Below are 18,072 nucleotides of genomic sequence, written 5' to 3'. Positions count from 1 at the left end.
CAGAGACAGTGTTGGGGGTGGGGGGGGGGTGGTCGTGGTGGTGGGGGAGGAATGGCAGGTTAGCCTGTTCAATGCCTTGGGTGGAAAGAGGTAGATCCCCTTCCCCAATTCTGACTTTCTAAGGTCTACCCCCATGGTGACCCCTTCAAATTTAGGCCCCAAACCACTCCCCTCATCCAGGGCCACCCCTCCTGGTCCTGTTGAGGAACTCCCCAGAAATACCTGGAACATTGTATTAATCATTCATGGGATGAGGGTGTCGCTGGCTAGGCCAGCATTTATTGCCCATCCTTAATTGCACAGAGGGCAGTTAAGAGTCTACTGCATTGCTGTGGTTCTGGAATTGCATGTAGACAAGACCAGGTAAAGATGGCAATTTCCTTCAGTAAAGGACATAGGTGAACCAGATAGGTTTCCAACAATGGTTTGATTCCAGATTGTCCTTTTATTGAATTCAAATTACTCCATCTGCTATGGCAGGATTTGAACCCAGGTATTAACAGAATGCTGCCATCAAGCAAAAAAGACATTCTGCCTATCACACACGTGAGTAATGTAGGATATGAATTTTAATGCTGAGTATGTAGGTTGTACATCCCAAACATTGCTGGATTGTATAAAAAAAAATCCCTTCGGCTGTTTACAGCTTGCAAGGTACGCAAGCAGTTCACTCTTGCAAAACAACTACCACATTTCCCAACATTAGAAGTGATTCTGAAATTGGACAACACTTCCTGGAAACTCCTGAAGTGCAAAGAATTATACCATCAACTAATTTAGGATTCATAGGTTCACAGTGTGATGCACTTGCTTGTACTGGAAGCTACATTTATTATTAACAGGAATCTGTTCCTTGCAGACAAAGATGTGCACATACACACTGCACCTATTTCACCTCAACAAAATAAATGACATTTGCTGGTTCATTTCTCAGGGCAATACCCTGACCGATCAGCAAAAACCCTGCCTAGTTTAAAATTTAAACAAGGTCTAGAAACAGTAATTGTGGCATTTTCCATGGCAACACCTCAATCAATCAGAGTCTACTGGTCAATCTGTCATCATTCTCCTTTCCTGCACAACAAATATTGTTCTTTGCATTTAATTGGCATTCCTGCAAATTATCCTGATGCATGCCAAATGAAAAGTTTCAATAAAACGTCTTTTCTCAGCAACACTCAGAAAAGGTTTCTGAGCTGAAGGAATGGGTGGATTGTATTAAGTGGAAAGTTGGACAGCCTTTTTTGTATTCACTGGAGTTTAGGGGAGGAAGAGGTGACTTGATTGAAAGGTGTAAAATCATGCAGGGTCTTGATAGGATTAAGAACTGAATCCTCTTGTGAACAAATCTAGAACCTAAGGTCACTTTTTTTTAAAAATGGGCTACCCATTTAAGAAAGTGTTAAGGATATGGAGGGCTGTATGTCTTTGGAACTGTCATCCTGAAAAGGTGGTGGAAGCGTAGTATTTGAGAATATTTTTAAAGGGAGAGATAGATTCTTGATAAGCAAGGAGGGGTGAAAAGATATCAGAAGTAAGCAGGAATGTAGAAGGCATTTAAGAGTCAACCACATGGGCGGCACAGTGGCACAGTGGTTAGCACTGCGGCCTCACAGCGCCAGAGACCCTGGTTCAATTCCCGTCTCAGGCGACTGACAGTGTGGAGTTTGCATGTTCTCCCCATGTCTGTGTGGGTTTCCTCCAGGTGCTCAGGTTTCCTCCCACAGTCCAAAAATGTGCAGGTCAGGTGAATAGGCCATGCTAAATTGCCTGTAGTGTTAGGTGAAGGGGTAAATTTATGGGTGGGTTGTGCTTCGGCGGGTCGGTGTGGACTTGTTGGGCCGAAGGAGCAGCGAAATCGACGTTTTGGGCAAAAGCCCTTCATCAGCCTTTATTCCTGATGGAGAGCTTTTGCCCGAAACGTCGATTTCACTGCTCCTTGGATGCTGCCTGAACTGCTGTGCTCTTCCAGCACCACTAATCCAGAATCTGGTTTCCAGCATCTGCAGTCATTGTTTTTACCTTGTTGGGCCAAAGGGCCTTTTTCCACACTGTAAGTAATCTAATCTAATCACATTGCTGTGGGTCTGGAGTCACAAGTGGGCCAGAATGGCAATTTCCTTCCCTAAATAGCATTTGTGAACCAGATGGGTTTTTACCCAACAATTAGCAATGAATTCATAGTCATCATTAGATTCTTAATTCCAGATTTTGAGTGAATGCAAATTCCACCATCTGCCATGGCGGGATTTGAACCCATGTCCCCAGGACATTACCTGGGTCTCTAGATTAATACCACAAGGCCATCACCACCCCACATCTTTTGTACTGCTTGTGTTTATTGGTGAATAGCGCAAATTAAGTCACAAGGATTCAATTTACTTGCAGATGTTGTGCAGATTTACTTCACAGCTCAGACTACAATTTGCAGTTACAGATAATTATGTATATTTGCTCCCTCTAGCTTATTTCTGCTGTACTGCAGTTGGCAATTGGTCATGTGGGGTCCTTGGCAGACATCCAACTCTTAAAGCAGCCTGCACCCTGGGTCCTGACACTTTGTCCTGTAGGACTTGTTACAATCCAAGTTTCTTTTGGCGTGGACTAGAGAGTTGTTGACCAGTGAGACTTTGTCCTGAGATGGGGACAGATGGAGGCTCCACATTAAGCCAACTCATGCTTCACAAAAACTTAACCGACTGCAAGGGAGCTGCTTGTGTGGTCAGTTCCCAGTTACTTTTCCAGCTGTGGGTTGGGGACCCCTGCCTTTGGAAAAATTCTGTGCTAGTTCTCATTGGACACAAATAGACCGTTCACAGAGCTCAAAGCAAGTTCATAATCAGCCAGCACAATTCTTCTAATGCTCCATTGTTTAAGAGAGAACAAAAATAATTATTTTAAAAAAACAACTGCACTATTCAAATTAATTCTGGAGAAACCTCCCAGTGACATTGTCAATATTTGTTCCTCAAACAATATCAGAAAAACAGATGATCAGGCCACCACTATTTGTCAAATCTTGCTGTGTGTACTTTCATACTGTCATACTGTGCATATCATGGGTTGATACTTGTCCAGCATTACAAAAGTGATGACATCAAAAGTGTTTGCTTGTGATATAGCACTCTGGTCATGAAAAATACTATTAAATTAAAGTTCTTGTCTTTACTGGTCATCCATTATGTGCGTGTTTAGGTAGCAAATGGTGTCAGAGGTGACAGGGTCATAAATGAGATTGTCCTCCCACTAAGACCCCATATTTTCCATCAGGGAATACTAGTTTGTGAACAGGGTCAGTTATCCTTAGGGATTGTTTCCAGGTTCTGGAGTCTGCCGTCCCAGAACCAAAGCATTCTGTTGTTTGAGATTCCAGCTGACATGGATTGTACCCAAAACTTCATGATCTGCAGGGCTAAGTCACATGCTCACTATAACATTCCTAAGCCACACAATAAATCATGTATTATTTCTTTCTATTTTCCAATCTAGGGTGGATGAGGAGATTTCATGTAATCTAGATCAGATTCCCTGTTCTGATGGCGATAATGGTCTGACTGAGTACAAGTGTAAACTCTATGAAAAAGATGGAATCACAGTGGATAATTACAACATCAGCATAAAAGCAAAACACAGAGGAGATGAAAAGTACATTGAAATATGTCCTTACTTTGATATAACGCAAAACAGTAAGTGTCTTTTTTCATGCAGATGGTGGCACATGTATGGAATGAGCTGCCAGAGAAAGTGGTGGAGGCTGGTACAATTATGACATTTAGAAGGCATCTGGATGGGTATATAATTAGATGGATATGGGGTAAATGTTGGCAAATGGGAATGAGATTTATTTAGGATATTTAGGATATCTGGTCAACATAGATGAGTTGGACTGAAGGATATGTTTCCACACTGTACTGCTGTATGACTATGTATGAAATCACAACGGTGTGAATTAGTCATCACAAGAATTGACATGGGAACAGTGTTAGTGTGGGGAATAATAACTTCGTCACTTTTGGTCAGATCTATTAGACACTCACAAGGCAAGCATTGCACAGTTTAGATACAGATTACAGTAAATTCTTGCTTAATGTTGACCCACTTAATGTCGTTTTGCTTAAAGACATCAATATAACATTGCAGTTTCACTTTAACATTTTTTGGCCACAGTTTTGCTCTTCTGTGATCTGCATGATTTTTCCCATTGGGCTTCCACCCTTGCCTCAATTCCTTTCCCTCCCGGTGCTGCCCTGGCTCCTGGTAACACTTCCTTTTGGCCTTGCCTCCCTTCTGGGCTTTCCCTTCCACCCTGGCACTCTGGCCTTGTCTCCCTCCTATCCAAGGCCTTTTCATTTTGCCTTAAACCCTAGTGTCTTCGCCAAGTGGCTGGCCTGACCCACTCTTGACACTCACAGAAATCCTGAGTTCCAACTGTTAGTGCAGGTAGTCCTCGATTTGTCAATACTGGACCAACTTCTAACCTCAGATGGAGCCTGGTCAATCTGAAAGTACTAATGAAGGACTTATGCCTGAAATGTTGATTCTCCTGCTCCTCAGATGCTGCCTGACTGGCTGTGCTTTTCCAGCACCATACTCTCAACTCTGATCTCCAGCATCTGCAGTCCTCACTTTCTCCCAATCTGAAAGTACTGTGTGCTAAATTTATCTTTATTTTTACATTGTATTTATTTTATTTATGTGTATTTGCAAGTCATTTCACCTAGGAATACAAAGTGCTATATGCATATGGTAGAATAGTTCAGCTTGTGGGAGTTGAGGAAGAATCAAGAACTAGGGGTCATAGTTTTTAAAAATGACATGGTCCAAGTAAGACAGAAGTGAAGAAATGATATTTTTCTCTTCAAGGGTTGAGAATCTTTGGAATTCCCTTCTTCAAAAGACAGTGGATGAAGAATCTTTTAAATATTTTTAAGGCAGAAATAAATAGATTCTTGATTATCAAGGGGATGAAAGATTATTAGCGATACAGAGAAATATAGAGTTGAGGTTAAAATCAGATCAGCCATTGAATGGCAGAGCAGACTTGAGTATTTGGAGGTTTTGACAGATTTAAAAATGGACAATTGTTTAAGGGTCAATAACAGGGGGGCATGATTTTAAAAGGAAACGCAGCAAGATTTAGAGGGGATTTGAGGAATTTCAGAGAGTGGCAGGAATCTGGAATGCACTGCCTGAGGTGGTAGCTGAGGTGGGTAACCTCACAACCTTTAAAAAGGTTGCGTATATAGTGTTATATTTTTGGCAGTACAGACAGAATGGGCTGAAGGACCACTTCTGTATTCTATGATCTACGATTTTTGTTTCTTATTCATATGTTCGTAACTTGTGTGTTGCTTTACAGTCAAGAAAAGTTCTAACTCTGACTTTAACATTGTTTTTTATAGGTGAAGTTAAAGTTGCCATAGTCTTACCAGACCATAGGGCTTCTCTCTTATTAGAGAGGGTTAGCCAGTGGTGGTTTAATCTGAGGATTACAATGCCTCAGGCAAGGAAAGAGGTTGAGAAAGAGAATCCTTCATCGTAACCTCAGCTGGTCCAGAATTGAACACAGTTTGTGGCCATCACTCTGCATTTCAAACCAGCTGGCTAGCCAGCTGATCTAACCATGACCAATTTTTACAGCAACCTGCTTAAAGTCATAATTTTCAGTAACTTCCTTTCAGTGTGGATTTACTGTTAAGCTGTCTAATGCACTGCCTTATTGAACAGTTAAGCAGGTCCTGCACAGGTTAAATACAAAGTAAAACTACCTGTACATGCTTGTGGAGATTAATTATTTTAATTCAATAACTATTGTTTTCTTTCAGTAGGTAGTAAGTTAGAACAAGTTTCAGGCAAACAGAAATAGGGCCAGCTTACCAGGAAGATAATTGCCCAAGTACAGATCATGTACTTCCCTAGTTATCACAATTGATCACACCAATACCATTTTATCATCCACTCTCTTTCAAACCTACTGCACCTTCATTCCATTTCTTTCCACTTCAAAGCTTTACTCCTGAAACTAATTCTATAACCCTGTTATCCTTTGGGTAGAAATGTTCCTGTGACTCCTGTGACTTGTCTTCATCATTATTGATTTAAATTGTATATGTCCAGTATTTTTCATAATCAGCATCAATCTTGTCAATACACTTGGCTACATACAGCCTTCACAAAACCTCAATTACAGTTACAGTGTCTGCTCCACAATCCTGACCCAGTAAGGACTTTGATTTGTAAGTAATGTCCATTTTGTATTTCATTATTCAAACTTGCCAAACAAATCTTTGTCGCTACAGTAAAACCTCTTCCACCATTCAATCTGAATGTTTCGTATATCTCTCCATGTGAATCGTACAACTTCACCTGGCAAATAGCCTATGATGAGATGGATTACTTAGATGATTTTGAATACGAGTTGAGGTACAAGAGGAAAGAAGATAGCTGGGAGGTAAGAAAATGGCCTAATCGTCTCACTGTACTCATACAGAATTGTTTGTGCATTATTGTCTTCTGTACTGTACTGAAAACATTCATTAAGGTTCTAGAGACACTGATTCCAGTGGCATATGAGTTCAAGGGGCGCTGGTTATCACTGGAGTATGGATTTAAAGGAACTAAACCAGAAATTGCTAGAGAAAATCAGCAGGTCTGACAGCATTTGTGATGAGTTAGCTTTCCAAGAAGCTCTACCTGAGTATCTTTTTATCTAAGATGCATGGTGACTTGTAAACTTTTCACCATTCTCATTTGAGTACATGTGACAATAAAACTAAAAACAAAAGTATGGTGACCCTTCAAATCTGCTTTGGGAGTGGTGAAATACTTTTCAAGGTTGTTGAAAGTAGACATAAATGTACCTAAAATGTTTTTAAATATCATTGAACCTACCAAACTGTCAAGTCATTTAAATCTCTTGGCTGTTAATTCTTTTTAAAACTGCAGTCTTAAAAGAAAAAGTGCTTTAGCTATTTCAATCATCAAATTGAGAAGCCTGAGGATAACCATTGAACAGTCTGCAGTAAACATTATTCAATCCCAACATGTGCCTGAGGTCTGCCCATGTTGGACATTGGATGAGTTGGCATGGAAGAGCAATGGATGGTAGCATTTTGGTTGGCATAGAATGGCACTACAGGGACTGTAAAGACCATGATGGATGGGTACAGTGGCATAGGTCAGGTTAGAGGATATTACCGACCATGGGGATTAGAGGAGCCTTGAGATAACTTGGAACATATACAGGAAAGTAGGGGTAAGTGCAGAGCATGAGGTGGCACAGGTTGGCATCTAAGGGGCATGGCCAATGAATGGGGTGTGGCTGAGAGGCTGTCAGGAATGGAAGTTGGAGGTACTTTTGTGTTTTTGTTAACAACTGGACAAAGACCCAGATCACCAACATCCACCTTTCCCCAAAACAAATGTTTCCGCATCCAGCAACTCTTGTAGCTGCCTCTGAGCTCTTTCAAGATGTGGTGGGCATGACTCCCAAAACTCTTCCCCAACCTAAATAAAAACAAAAGAATATCTAGACACTTTCTTCTAATTTGATTTACCAGAGCTAAGAATCTTCATTGAGGCTGGAGGCACCAGACTCTTATTGGTGTACAGCATCACACATGTTGACTCTCATTGGGCAATAGGTTCTAAAGGCATTGACCATCAGTAGGATACAGACACATAGACCTTTACTCTCACTAGGATATAGTTACACTCACTGAGTACATGTTCCACAAATACTGACTATTGCTAGGGCACAACTTGCACTCAAGTTGGCTCTCAGTTGTGCAGGATCCACAGAGACTGGACTGCACTGTAATAATTTTCTTTAGGTACTAACTCTCACTGAGCTACTCACTAACTCTCACTAGTGAGGGATGCATGGAATAAAGGGAAGGATATAGAGTAAAGAGTGAGGGAATGTGAGGACAGCATACCAGGACAGCACCAGCCATGCCTCAAAATGAAGTGCACACTGGCTGGAGCTACAAAAACAGGACTACTTGCATGACAAACTGCAGAAGCATCATGCAATAGACAGGACTGAGCAATCCCACTGTGAATACATCAGATCAAAGCTCAGCAGTCCTGTCATATTACATTATAAATAGTGATAGACAACTAAATATAGAGATTCCACAAACATCTTCAACAATAGAGGACCTCGGATGACAATGCAAAACACAAAGCTGAAGCACTGACATGAATAATCACGTCTTGCCTCCCTAGAGCTGTCCACCATCTATAGGCACAAACCTAATGAAATACACGCTACTTGCCTGGATGATCACAGCTCTGATAATGCTCAAGAAGTTTCAGGTCACCTTGAACAAAGAACCCTGTTGACTGGCATCCAACCCAGTACCTGAAACATTCGCTGTCTCAATCACTGAAGCACAGTAGCAAAAGTACCATTTACGAGGTGTACTGCAGCAATTTGCCAAGTGTTCTTCAACAACTTCTTCCAAACATACTAACTGGGAGAACAATGGCAGCAAATACATGGGCACATCATCACCTGCAAGTTCCTCTCCATATCACACAAACATCCCTTCTTGGAACTGTATCATCTCTCCTTCACCATTACTAGGTCAAAGTCATAGTGTCCCTTCCACAGAGTACTGTGTGTGTGCCTCCGCCAGTTGTACTGCAGGGATTGAAGAATGAGACTCTTAAATATCATTCCCAAGGGCATTTAGGGATAGAAGAAGTTCTGGCTGAGTCAGCAGCACTTGCATTTCATGAACCAACAAACAAAAAAATGCTTCTTCTAGTCAGTGATACAATTCTAAGAGGTTCAATCGTAATATAAAATAAGCTAAGAAAACACTTTAACACAGGAAATAGGATTCTGAAACCCTGACTGATTAGAACAAACTTCGGGAATTTCATAAGAAGAGAATTAGATTGTTGTTTGAACTGGATAAACAATAAAGGGACAAGAGAACAGGAGAGTGTGATTGTATTGGGGGAGATATTAAAGGGTCAGGGCAGTGTGTGGGAGAATGGGTTAAAGCTGGTGAGATTTTGCAGTGTATGGGGTGTGGGTGGGGGTCGGGTTAGTTTGTGTGATTCATGTGAAATATAGATGGGATGGTGTCCTGGAATATTCTATGATCCTGCAGTTCTCAGGTTTATTCCTCATGCAATGTCATCTCGCAGCTCCCTCTAGTGACTGCCTAATGAACTTCCTCATTCAGCTGATGAACCTCATTTCCCACAAATTGAGGTTCCTTCCATATCAAGTATTGAGGGAAAGGCTAAAAAGCTTTAATGTATTCTTTTCCCATTTCTGTTGTATTTTCTGTCTCAGTACAAGAGACAGCCTATTGACATTTAAACTAAAAATTGTATTCAGATGAAGGAAGATACCCCATTTAAAGAGGGAATGCTGGCTGAGATGGGAGATTTTTCCAGATAGATTGCTAACAGCTCTCCCTCTCATGGTCAGATGATGGTTCCTGAGTGCCATTCCCATGGATCATGTAGCAAGTGCTGAAGAATAGTAGACTAACCTCCTGTGGTTGCAGTCTGCTCACTGCCTTGCTTTCAGTTCAAACCTAGCCTGAATGTCATTGATGTTTGTTGCCAGTGCAACATTTGTTTATTACTGCACCTTTTACAGTACAGCTCTTCCACTAGTTCATCATTCCCTCAATACTGCCACTTCTACACTGTAATACTCCTTCCTTCTTGTCCCTTCTATAGTGCAATGTTCTCTCACTACTGCTCTTTCATTTGTTCATCACTCCCTCAGTACTGCTTCTTCTACAGTGTAACACTTCCTCAATGTTGATCCTTCTACAATGCAATGTTCCTTCAGTACTTCCCTGTTGCTTGTGCAGTGTTCTTCAACTACCCTCTGCCACTGTGATTTTCTCAATGATGCCCCTTTTATACTGCAGAACTCCCTTAGTGCTGACCCTTTACAAGTACAGCTCTCCCTTAGGACTGTTACTTTACCAGTGTAGTGTTTCTTCAGTGATTTCCCTATCTGTGCAGTCTTCCTTCTAGACTGTAATGCTGGTTTGGCTCAAATTTTGATGGAATATAATTTGAAACAGAATCTTTTGACTCTCAGATGAGAATGATATCCAATAAGCCCCAGGCTAATCCTATTCCATAATGAATTTCAATCAGCTGAATACCATGGAGACCAGATCATGAGAGTAAGGGTTTGGTGAGCACAATCTATCTGCTGGAAACACTGATTCAGTAGACCGAAGGGTTTACATTTTCAAAGAGTAATGACATTATTGATCTTTATTTACAGCAACAGAAAGTCAAGCATATCAGAAATAACCAGAGAGTTTTCGCACTAGTGGCCTCCGAGTTAGATTCGAGCACAGAGCATTCAGCACAGATCCGCAGTCGCCCTGCAGAAAACTCCGATTATACAGGGACCTGGAGTGACTGGAGCCCTAAAGTGAAGTGGAAGACAGGTCAGTGATCCATTCAAAAATTATGGGTCAATCAATGGATTTCTTTGCTAAAAGGGTCTCAATTCCAAAACTGAGTAGAATTGGACAACGCCAAGTTCTCACGGGTCTGAAGTACATGTTAGCAGAACATAGAGGAAAGGATTTGGATTGGTAAGCAAGGGGAGGACCTATCCAGGGAAGAACAGAGAATATTGGAAGGAGAATGTGAAGACTTGAGAGAGGATGAAGAGGAACATTGAGAACAGTAAAAAGGTTGCCCAGAAGGAATAAAATATTAAAACTAGTGAATGAGACATGAAGCATCGCATAAACTTCAAAATGGAAGTCCGATATGTTCATTTCCGAGTAGTACTGGTTTTTCTCTTCAAGAAAAGGTGGATGAGGAGGAAATAGAAGAGACAGGGTGATGGTTAAGGTGAGGAGGGTTTCTATTGTGGGGCTCTCACTCTGCTCACCTGCATCACTAATACTGTGATTTGAAGTTATTTCTGTCACGACTGATAAAATTCTGGTTCCTGTTGTATACAACCCACATAAGCTCTCAAGACATCAATCACTTTTCACTGGGACATGTTAACCTTATTCCCCTCCTTCCCAATTCCCCTCTGTTCTTGAGGGTTGTCAATTGCTTTGGTTTTTCAGTTCCGCTGGCTCCTCCAGCATCAAGTGTCCATTCTAAGTGTCAGCAGTGCATTATAGGAATGTCAATAAGTGCAGAAGTTAATTAGACCTCCTTGACTGATGACAGCCTTGTACAGGAGCCTTGATCTATCCTCCATTTCCATCTTGGTGCTGAAATTACTGAAAATTCTGACACAATTGCCAAATCCACATCCAAGCATGCATCATTCATGTATAAACCTAAGCAGTGATTTTCTACTGGCTTTTGGACAGCTGTAATGCCCATCATAGTCAATGGAACACTCGTATCACCACCTTCTCCCAGTTCTAAGCCTGCCAAGATTTACAAATGTCTAAATACTGAGCAAGGGCAGGTTGTTTTTCTCACAGTTACTCAGGCCAAGTAAGAGAGCATAATAAAAACAGAGAATGCTGGAAATTCTCAGCAAGTCTGACAATATCTGTTGACAGAAAAACAGAGTTGATCTTTAGGTTGATGCCCTGACATCAGAATTGGGCGTTTTCTGAAAAGCAATTGTTATAAGCAATGCAGGGAAAGGGAGAAGGGGAGGAAAGGACAAAAGAAAAAAAATCTATGACACGGTGGAATGCAAGAGGCATCTTCCACCAAGCTTTGCTAAAATATTGCATTTTAATAACATCCTTTGTACACCTCTTGGACCCTCACATCTCTCCTGTACTGTGGTGTTCAGAACTACACACAGTACTCTGAGGTATAGACAAACTAATCTTCTATATATACTTCCTGCTGTTATGATTCAGTCAGGAAAGTATCTTGTAGTCCTTGATTATGTTTTAACCTGCCTCTGCATGCTCCTCCATCTTCTTGGAACCAACAGTTTTTGTGTGTGCCTTTACTTTGTTTCTTCTCTCAAATGTATTGCACCACTCTGCTTATGGCTGAAATCCATCTTCATGATTTTGCGGTAGTAATGAAATCTCAACAATAGGACATAAAGTGGATGGATGTCTGCACATGTGAGAGGGAGACTTAAGGAAGAAAATGAAGTATCACAGCAACATATGGGAACTCCTGGACGCCAGTTTTAGCCAGGACAGACCTGTCTGCAGTAAGATCGAGTAGCATTAGCCCTGAGTTACCAAGTGGGAAGTTGAACTGCAGGCACTGTGATGTTTGCAGAGAGTGAGAACATTTCCTTGATGCCTTGTTCCAGGAAGTAGTCTTGGGACAGGGTCTTTTGACTGGGATTGGGTGGAGTTCAGCTACAGAAGAGTGTGACTGTGAGCAAAGCAGGTGAGGGTATCCAGAAACAAGAGTGAAGGAGCCTTTGCAATTATTTAACAGGTTTCAGGTTCTTTCAACTGGTCTGTATGAGAGTGAGGACTACAAGGTAGATAAGCTAACTACCCATGGCAGCATGTTATATGAAACCGTTGAAATGGAAGGAGTTAAAAAGGAATGTAGTAATAATAAAGGAAATTCTAGGCAGAGTGATTGACACCATTCTATGCAGCAAAGAGTATGAATCTGCATAGCTGTGTTGTCAGTCTGGTACTAGGGTTCGGGGCTGCGAGAAGCTTGTAGTGGAAGGGAAAGGATCCAGTTGTTGCTCATGTCAGTCGGACAATGGCATGGGTAGGACAAAGAAGGAGGTTCTATGTTGTCAGTATGATAAGCTAGGCATCAAATTAAAAAGCAGAATCTTAAAGGTCATAATCACAGTGGCTCAGTGGTTAGCACTGCTGCCTCGCAGTGCCAGGGAACCAGGTTCGATTCCAGCCTCGGGCAACTGTCTGCGTGGAGCTTACACATTCTCCCAGTGTCTGCGTGGGTTTCCTCCTGGTGCTCCTGTTTCCTCCCACAGTCCAAAGATGTGCAGGTCAGGTGAATTGGCCATGCTAAATTGCCCATAGTGACAGGTACATTAGTAAGGAGTAGGTGAATGAGTCTTGGTGATTGCTCTTCGGAGGGTCGGTGTGGACTTATTGGGCCGAAGGGCCTGTTTCCGCACCATAGGGAATCTAATCTTGGATTATTATTACTTGAGGAAAAGGCAAATTGGTGCAGGCAAATCAAATTAGAGACGAAAAACCGGAAAAAACTGTGGATGCTGGAATTCAGAAACAAGAACAGAAATTGCTGGAATAATTCAACAGGTCTGGTAACCCCTGTGCAGAGGAAGCAGAGTTAACATCTCAGGTCCAGTGAACCTTCTTCAGAACCAATAGTAGCTAGGAAAAGGTTGTATTTATCAAAAAAAACCAACCTTTTCCCAGCTACCATCAGTTGAGAAGAAGGGTCACTGGACTCGAAACGTTAACTCTGCTTCCTCTCCACAGATGGTACCAGACTTACTGCGTTTTTCCAGAAATTTCTGTTTTTGTGAGAGAGACAAACATATGGCGGAAAGATTGATGTGAGGGAAGTGAGTTCCAGTTCATGTGGTACTGGGGAATTTGGGATTTGTACCATTGGGACAGTCTTCACCTGAATTGTGCTGGGGTTGGGGTTCTTGTTATCTGTGTAAATAGGGAAGTAGAGCAGCTTTTAAACTAAACAGTTGGGGTAAAGGATCAAATTTGGCAAGAGTAAAGGATTGTGGCAAATCGTGGTGTAAAGACAAGGCAAAAGAGGATGGCATAAATATGGAAAATGATAAACAAACTATGACAAGAACAAATAGGGAATACAAGTCCCAGAGCAAATCAATAGATAAAGCTAGAGGTTACAAAACAATAAAACTGAAGACTGGACATGTATGCATTGCATTCAAAAGGAAACTAATAAATAGAAATTATTAAGTGCAAACTGGTAGCCATAATAGAAACATGGCTGCAGGATGACATATATTTGTCCCTCAATATTAAAGATACAAGACCTTTGAGAAAGACAAGTGTCTAGGAAAAGGTGGAGAGGTGGCTCTGTTTGTTAATTATGGTATTAGCACAATTGACAGAAATGATCCAAGTTCAGAAAACAAGGATGTAGAAATAATTCAGGTAGAGATTTTTTTTAAAATGACAAATGCAGAAGTCACTGGCTGGAATTGTGCACAGCAAACCCCCCCCCCAAGACAACCACATAGTAGTGTGGAGATAAAAGGAAGAAATTGTGGTAGCTTGTTAAAAAGCAAAGCAATGATCATGTCGGATTTTAATCCACATATAGAATGGAAAAGTTAGATGGGAGAAGTAGCCGACCAGAGGAGTTCATAGAATATTTTTGGAATAATTTCTTAGAACAGCATGTCTGGAAACAACTAGAAGCAAGCTTTTTCAAGACCTGATATTGTGCAATGAGATGGGAACAATTAATGATCTGATAGTGAAGGTGCCCCATGTAGCGGTGACTATTGCATGATAGCAGTTTGTATTTGCTTTGAGGGAGAGAGTCGTGGATCCAATATTATTTTTTTTAAATTTAAATAAGGCAATTATAAGGACATTAGAGCAAACCTGGCTAAAATGAATTGCCAAATGAAGTTGAAAAACAGATCGATATGTAGTGACAGATATTTGCACAGGTGGACTGCAGCAGTTCAAGAAGGCTGCTCAACACCAACCTTTTGATTTATTATTGTCACATGTACTTAGGTACAGTGAAGAGTTTTGTTTTGCATGTAATGCATGCAGATCAAACAATATAAAGTGCATTAGGGTGATAGAACAGAGCGAATAATACAAGTTACAGCTGCAGAGAAGGTGCACAGAGAGCAAGATCAACATTAAATTTAGAATTTGAGAAGTCCATTCAGAAATCTAATACAGTGGGAAAGAAGCTGTTCATAAAGATATTCACACATGTATGCAAATCTTTACAACTTCTAGCCAATTGAAAAGAGTTTCAGGGTGGGCGGGGTTTTGATTATGTTGGCTGCTTTCTCGAGACAGCGGGCAGTATAGATCACACTGGTTTGCATGATGGACTGGACTGTGTTCATGACTCTCTGTAGTTTCTTGCAGTCTTGGGAACAGCAGTTGCCAAAACACACTTTGAATGCGTCCTGGATGTAGGTTTGCTTGCTGAGCTGGAGGATTCATTTTTAGATGTTTCGTCACCATACTAGGTAACATCATCAGTGAGCCCCTGGATGACACACTGGTGGCATGGCCCACTTTCTATTTATGTATTTAGGTTTCCCTGGGTTGGTGATATCATTGTGTTTGTTGATAGAGTTTCGGTTGGAATGCCATGCTTCTAGAAATTCTTATGCCTATCTCTGTTTGGCTTGTCCTAGATTGAGGAGAAAGTGAGGTCTGCAGACGCTGGAGATCAAAGCTGAAACTTTATTGCTGGAACAGCACAGCAGGTCAGGCAGCATCTAGGGAACAGAAGATTCGACGTTTCGGGCACATGCCCTTCTGGATGTGTTGTCCCAGTCGAAGTGGTGTCCTTCCTCATCTGTATGTGGGTCATGTCTTTTTGTGGCTAGTTAGTGTTCATGTATCCTGGTGGCTAATTTTCTGCCTATTTATCCAATGTAGTGTTTGTTACAGTTTTTGCAAGGTATTTTGTAAATGACATTAGTTTTGCTTGTTGTCTGTATAGGGTCTTTCAAGTTCATTAGCTACTGTTTTAGTGTGTTGGTGGGTTTGTGGGCTACCATGATGCCAAGGGGTCTGACTAGTCTGGCAGTCATTTCCGAGATGTCTTTGACGTAGGGGAGAGTGGCTAGGGTTTCTTGATGTGATTTGTCTGCTTGTTGGAGTTTGTTGCTGAGAAATCGGCGGGCTGTGTTCATTTGATGCATCCGTATAGGATGTTTTCTATGGTAAGAGTAGGAATGAGCAATAAATGCTGGCCAGCCAACGATGATTAGATTAGATTCCTTACAGTGTGGAAACAGGCCCTTTGGTCCAACAAGTCCACACCGACCCTACGAAGAGGAACCCACCAGACCCATTACCCTCTGACACCTAACACTATGGGCAATTTAGCATGGCCAATTCACCTGACTTGCACATCTTTGGACTGTGGGAGGAAACTGGAGCACCCGGAGGAAACCCACGCAGACACAGGGAGAATGTGCAAACTCCACATAGGCAGTTGCCCAAGGCTGGAATCGAACTGGGATCTTGGTGCTGTGAGGCAGCAGTGCTAACCACTGAGCCACCGTGCCGCCCCGTGATGCTCAAGTACCGTGAATTAATTAAAAAACACATTATCGTGTTCTCTTGCTCTGCACTATCACTTATTCTGTCATTCAGTCTTTCCTGCCTTCCACCTTCCACCTGCCAGTTTGTCCCTCTCTCCCTATCTTGCCTAAAATCTGTTACATCCCAAAGCTTTCCAAGTTCTGATGAAAAGCTATTGACTTGGAATGTTAATTCTAGTTCTCTATTCACAGGCACTTCCAGACCAGCTGAGTATTCATAGCTTTTTCTGCTTTGCTCCTGTACATATATCAGAGTATATATGTACAGCTAATGTAATGTTGGCGTAGACTTGGATCTGGGAACAAGCTTTCAAGAGAGAAAACTCATCTAAAACTACACACTTGGTTTAAAATTTGGAAAAGCCACTATTAATTTAATAATCTAGATTTTTATTGTGTTCTTTAGCACAGTGCAAGACACCTCTTCAGGTACAATGGCTTCCAATTATCTGTGGCCTCATCCCTACAATGGTTCTTCTTGTGGCAGTGCTGAAGTTTAATGTACCTCAAAGGTAAGACCATTGACAATGCCTTCTCTCGTCATGTGCTCTTGTTCTATTACGATCCACATAGCCTATTTACTAGGGGCAACACTGGAATGATGGTACGTTCATGATGTACATCCAAGAAACCTATGCTACTTCATTTTTTGTGAATATCACACAATGGACACTCAGCAACACTTATGCTCTCTCATGCCCGCATTCCCATAAACTCGCTCACTCTCTCATGCCCTTGCACACTCTCCCTCTCACGTCCTTGCTCTCTCATGTCCTCACACTCTCATGCCCTCGCTGTCTTTCATACCCTCAGTCTCTCTCTCATGCCCTCAATCTCTCTCATGCCCTCACACTCCATTATGCCATCACTCTAACACACCCTTGCCCTCGCTCTTTCTCGTGCCTGAGCTCTTGCTCTCTTTCTCTCTTGCACCCTCACTCTCTGGTGCCCTTCAATCCTTCTTTCTCTTAAATTCTCTCCAGCTCTATCCTAAACTTTCTCCTACTCTTCCTTATGCACCAGTTCCAGTAGTTTCTCCTAAATCCTCTATGCTTCTTTAATCTGCCATCCTTATCTGCTCTGGCCTACATGTGACTTCAGATCTAGAGTAACATGGTTGACTCTTTACTGCCATCTGAAATAGTCTAGCAAACCACTCAGTTGTACCAAACAGCTATGAAAGCTATGAAAAGGAATAAAATCTGTCAGATCACTAGCATTGAGCATGACACTAGCAACAACAATGACAAACGGAACACAAATTGCTGGAGAAACTCAACAGGTCTGACAGCGGCTGTAGAGAGAAACCAGAGTGAAAATTTTGAGTCCAGTGATCTTCTTTCAGAAGTGGTTCAACATTAACTCTATTTTCTCTCCACGAATTCTGCTAAACCTGTTGAGTTTTTCCTGCAATTTCTGTTTTTGTTTCAGATTTCCTGCATCAGTAGTTCTTTGTTTTGTTCTAATGTCAAACCTAACCCTGTCAAACCTAATCCTGTCAAACCTAATCCTATCACAAACCTAATCCTATCAAACCTAATCCTATCAAACCTAATCCTGTCAAACCTAACCCTCTCAAACCTAACCCTGTCAAACCTAATCCTATCAAACCTAATCCTATCAAACCTAATCCTATCAAACCTAATCCTGTCAAACCTAATCCTATCAAACCTAATCCTATCAAACCTAATCCTATCAAACCTAATCCTATCAAACCTAATCCTATCAAACCTAATCCTATCAAACCTAATCCTATCAAACCTAATCCTATCAAACCTAATCCTATCAAACCTAATCCTATCAAACCTAATCCTATCAAACCTAATCCTATCAAACCTAATCCTATCAAACCTAATCCTATCAAACCTAAT

General features: G+C 41.5%; 1 protein-coding gene across 2 annotated transcripts in view; it reads left to right on the top strand.

Annotated features, from left to right (window-relative positions):
• LOC122560707 (interleukin-21 receptor-like) overlaps positions 1-18,072 on the top strand; it is a 58,305-nt gene that overhangs the window by 12,782 nt on the left and 27,451 nt on the right. For both annotated transcript variants that reach the window (XM_043711653.1, XM_043711652.1), the window contains exons 4-7: positions 3,490-3,686; positions 6,300-6,451; positions 10,274-10,442; positions 16,608-16,713. In XM_043711653.1, the coding sequence (XP_043567588.1) occupies positions 3,490-3,686; positions 6,300-6,451; positions 10,274-10,442; positions 16,608-16,713 (624 nt within the window). The remainder of the gene's footprint in view (positions 1-3,489; positions 3,687-6,299; positions 6,452-10,273; positions 10,443-16,607; positions 16,714-18,072) is intronic.

Source organism: Chiloscyllium plagiosum, chromosome 21 (assembly GCF_004010195.1).
Source record: "Chiloscyllium plagiosum isolate BGI_BamShark_2017 chromosome 21, ASM401019v2, whole genome shotgun sequence".
NCBI lineage: Eukaryota > Metazoa > Chordata > Chondrichthyes > Orectolobiformes > Hemiscylliidae > Chiloscyllium > Chiloscyllium plagiosum.
The sequence above is the reverse complement of the archived record's forward strand: the minus strand, read 5'-3'. Positions and strand labels throughout refer to the sequence as shown.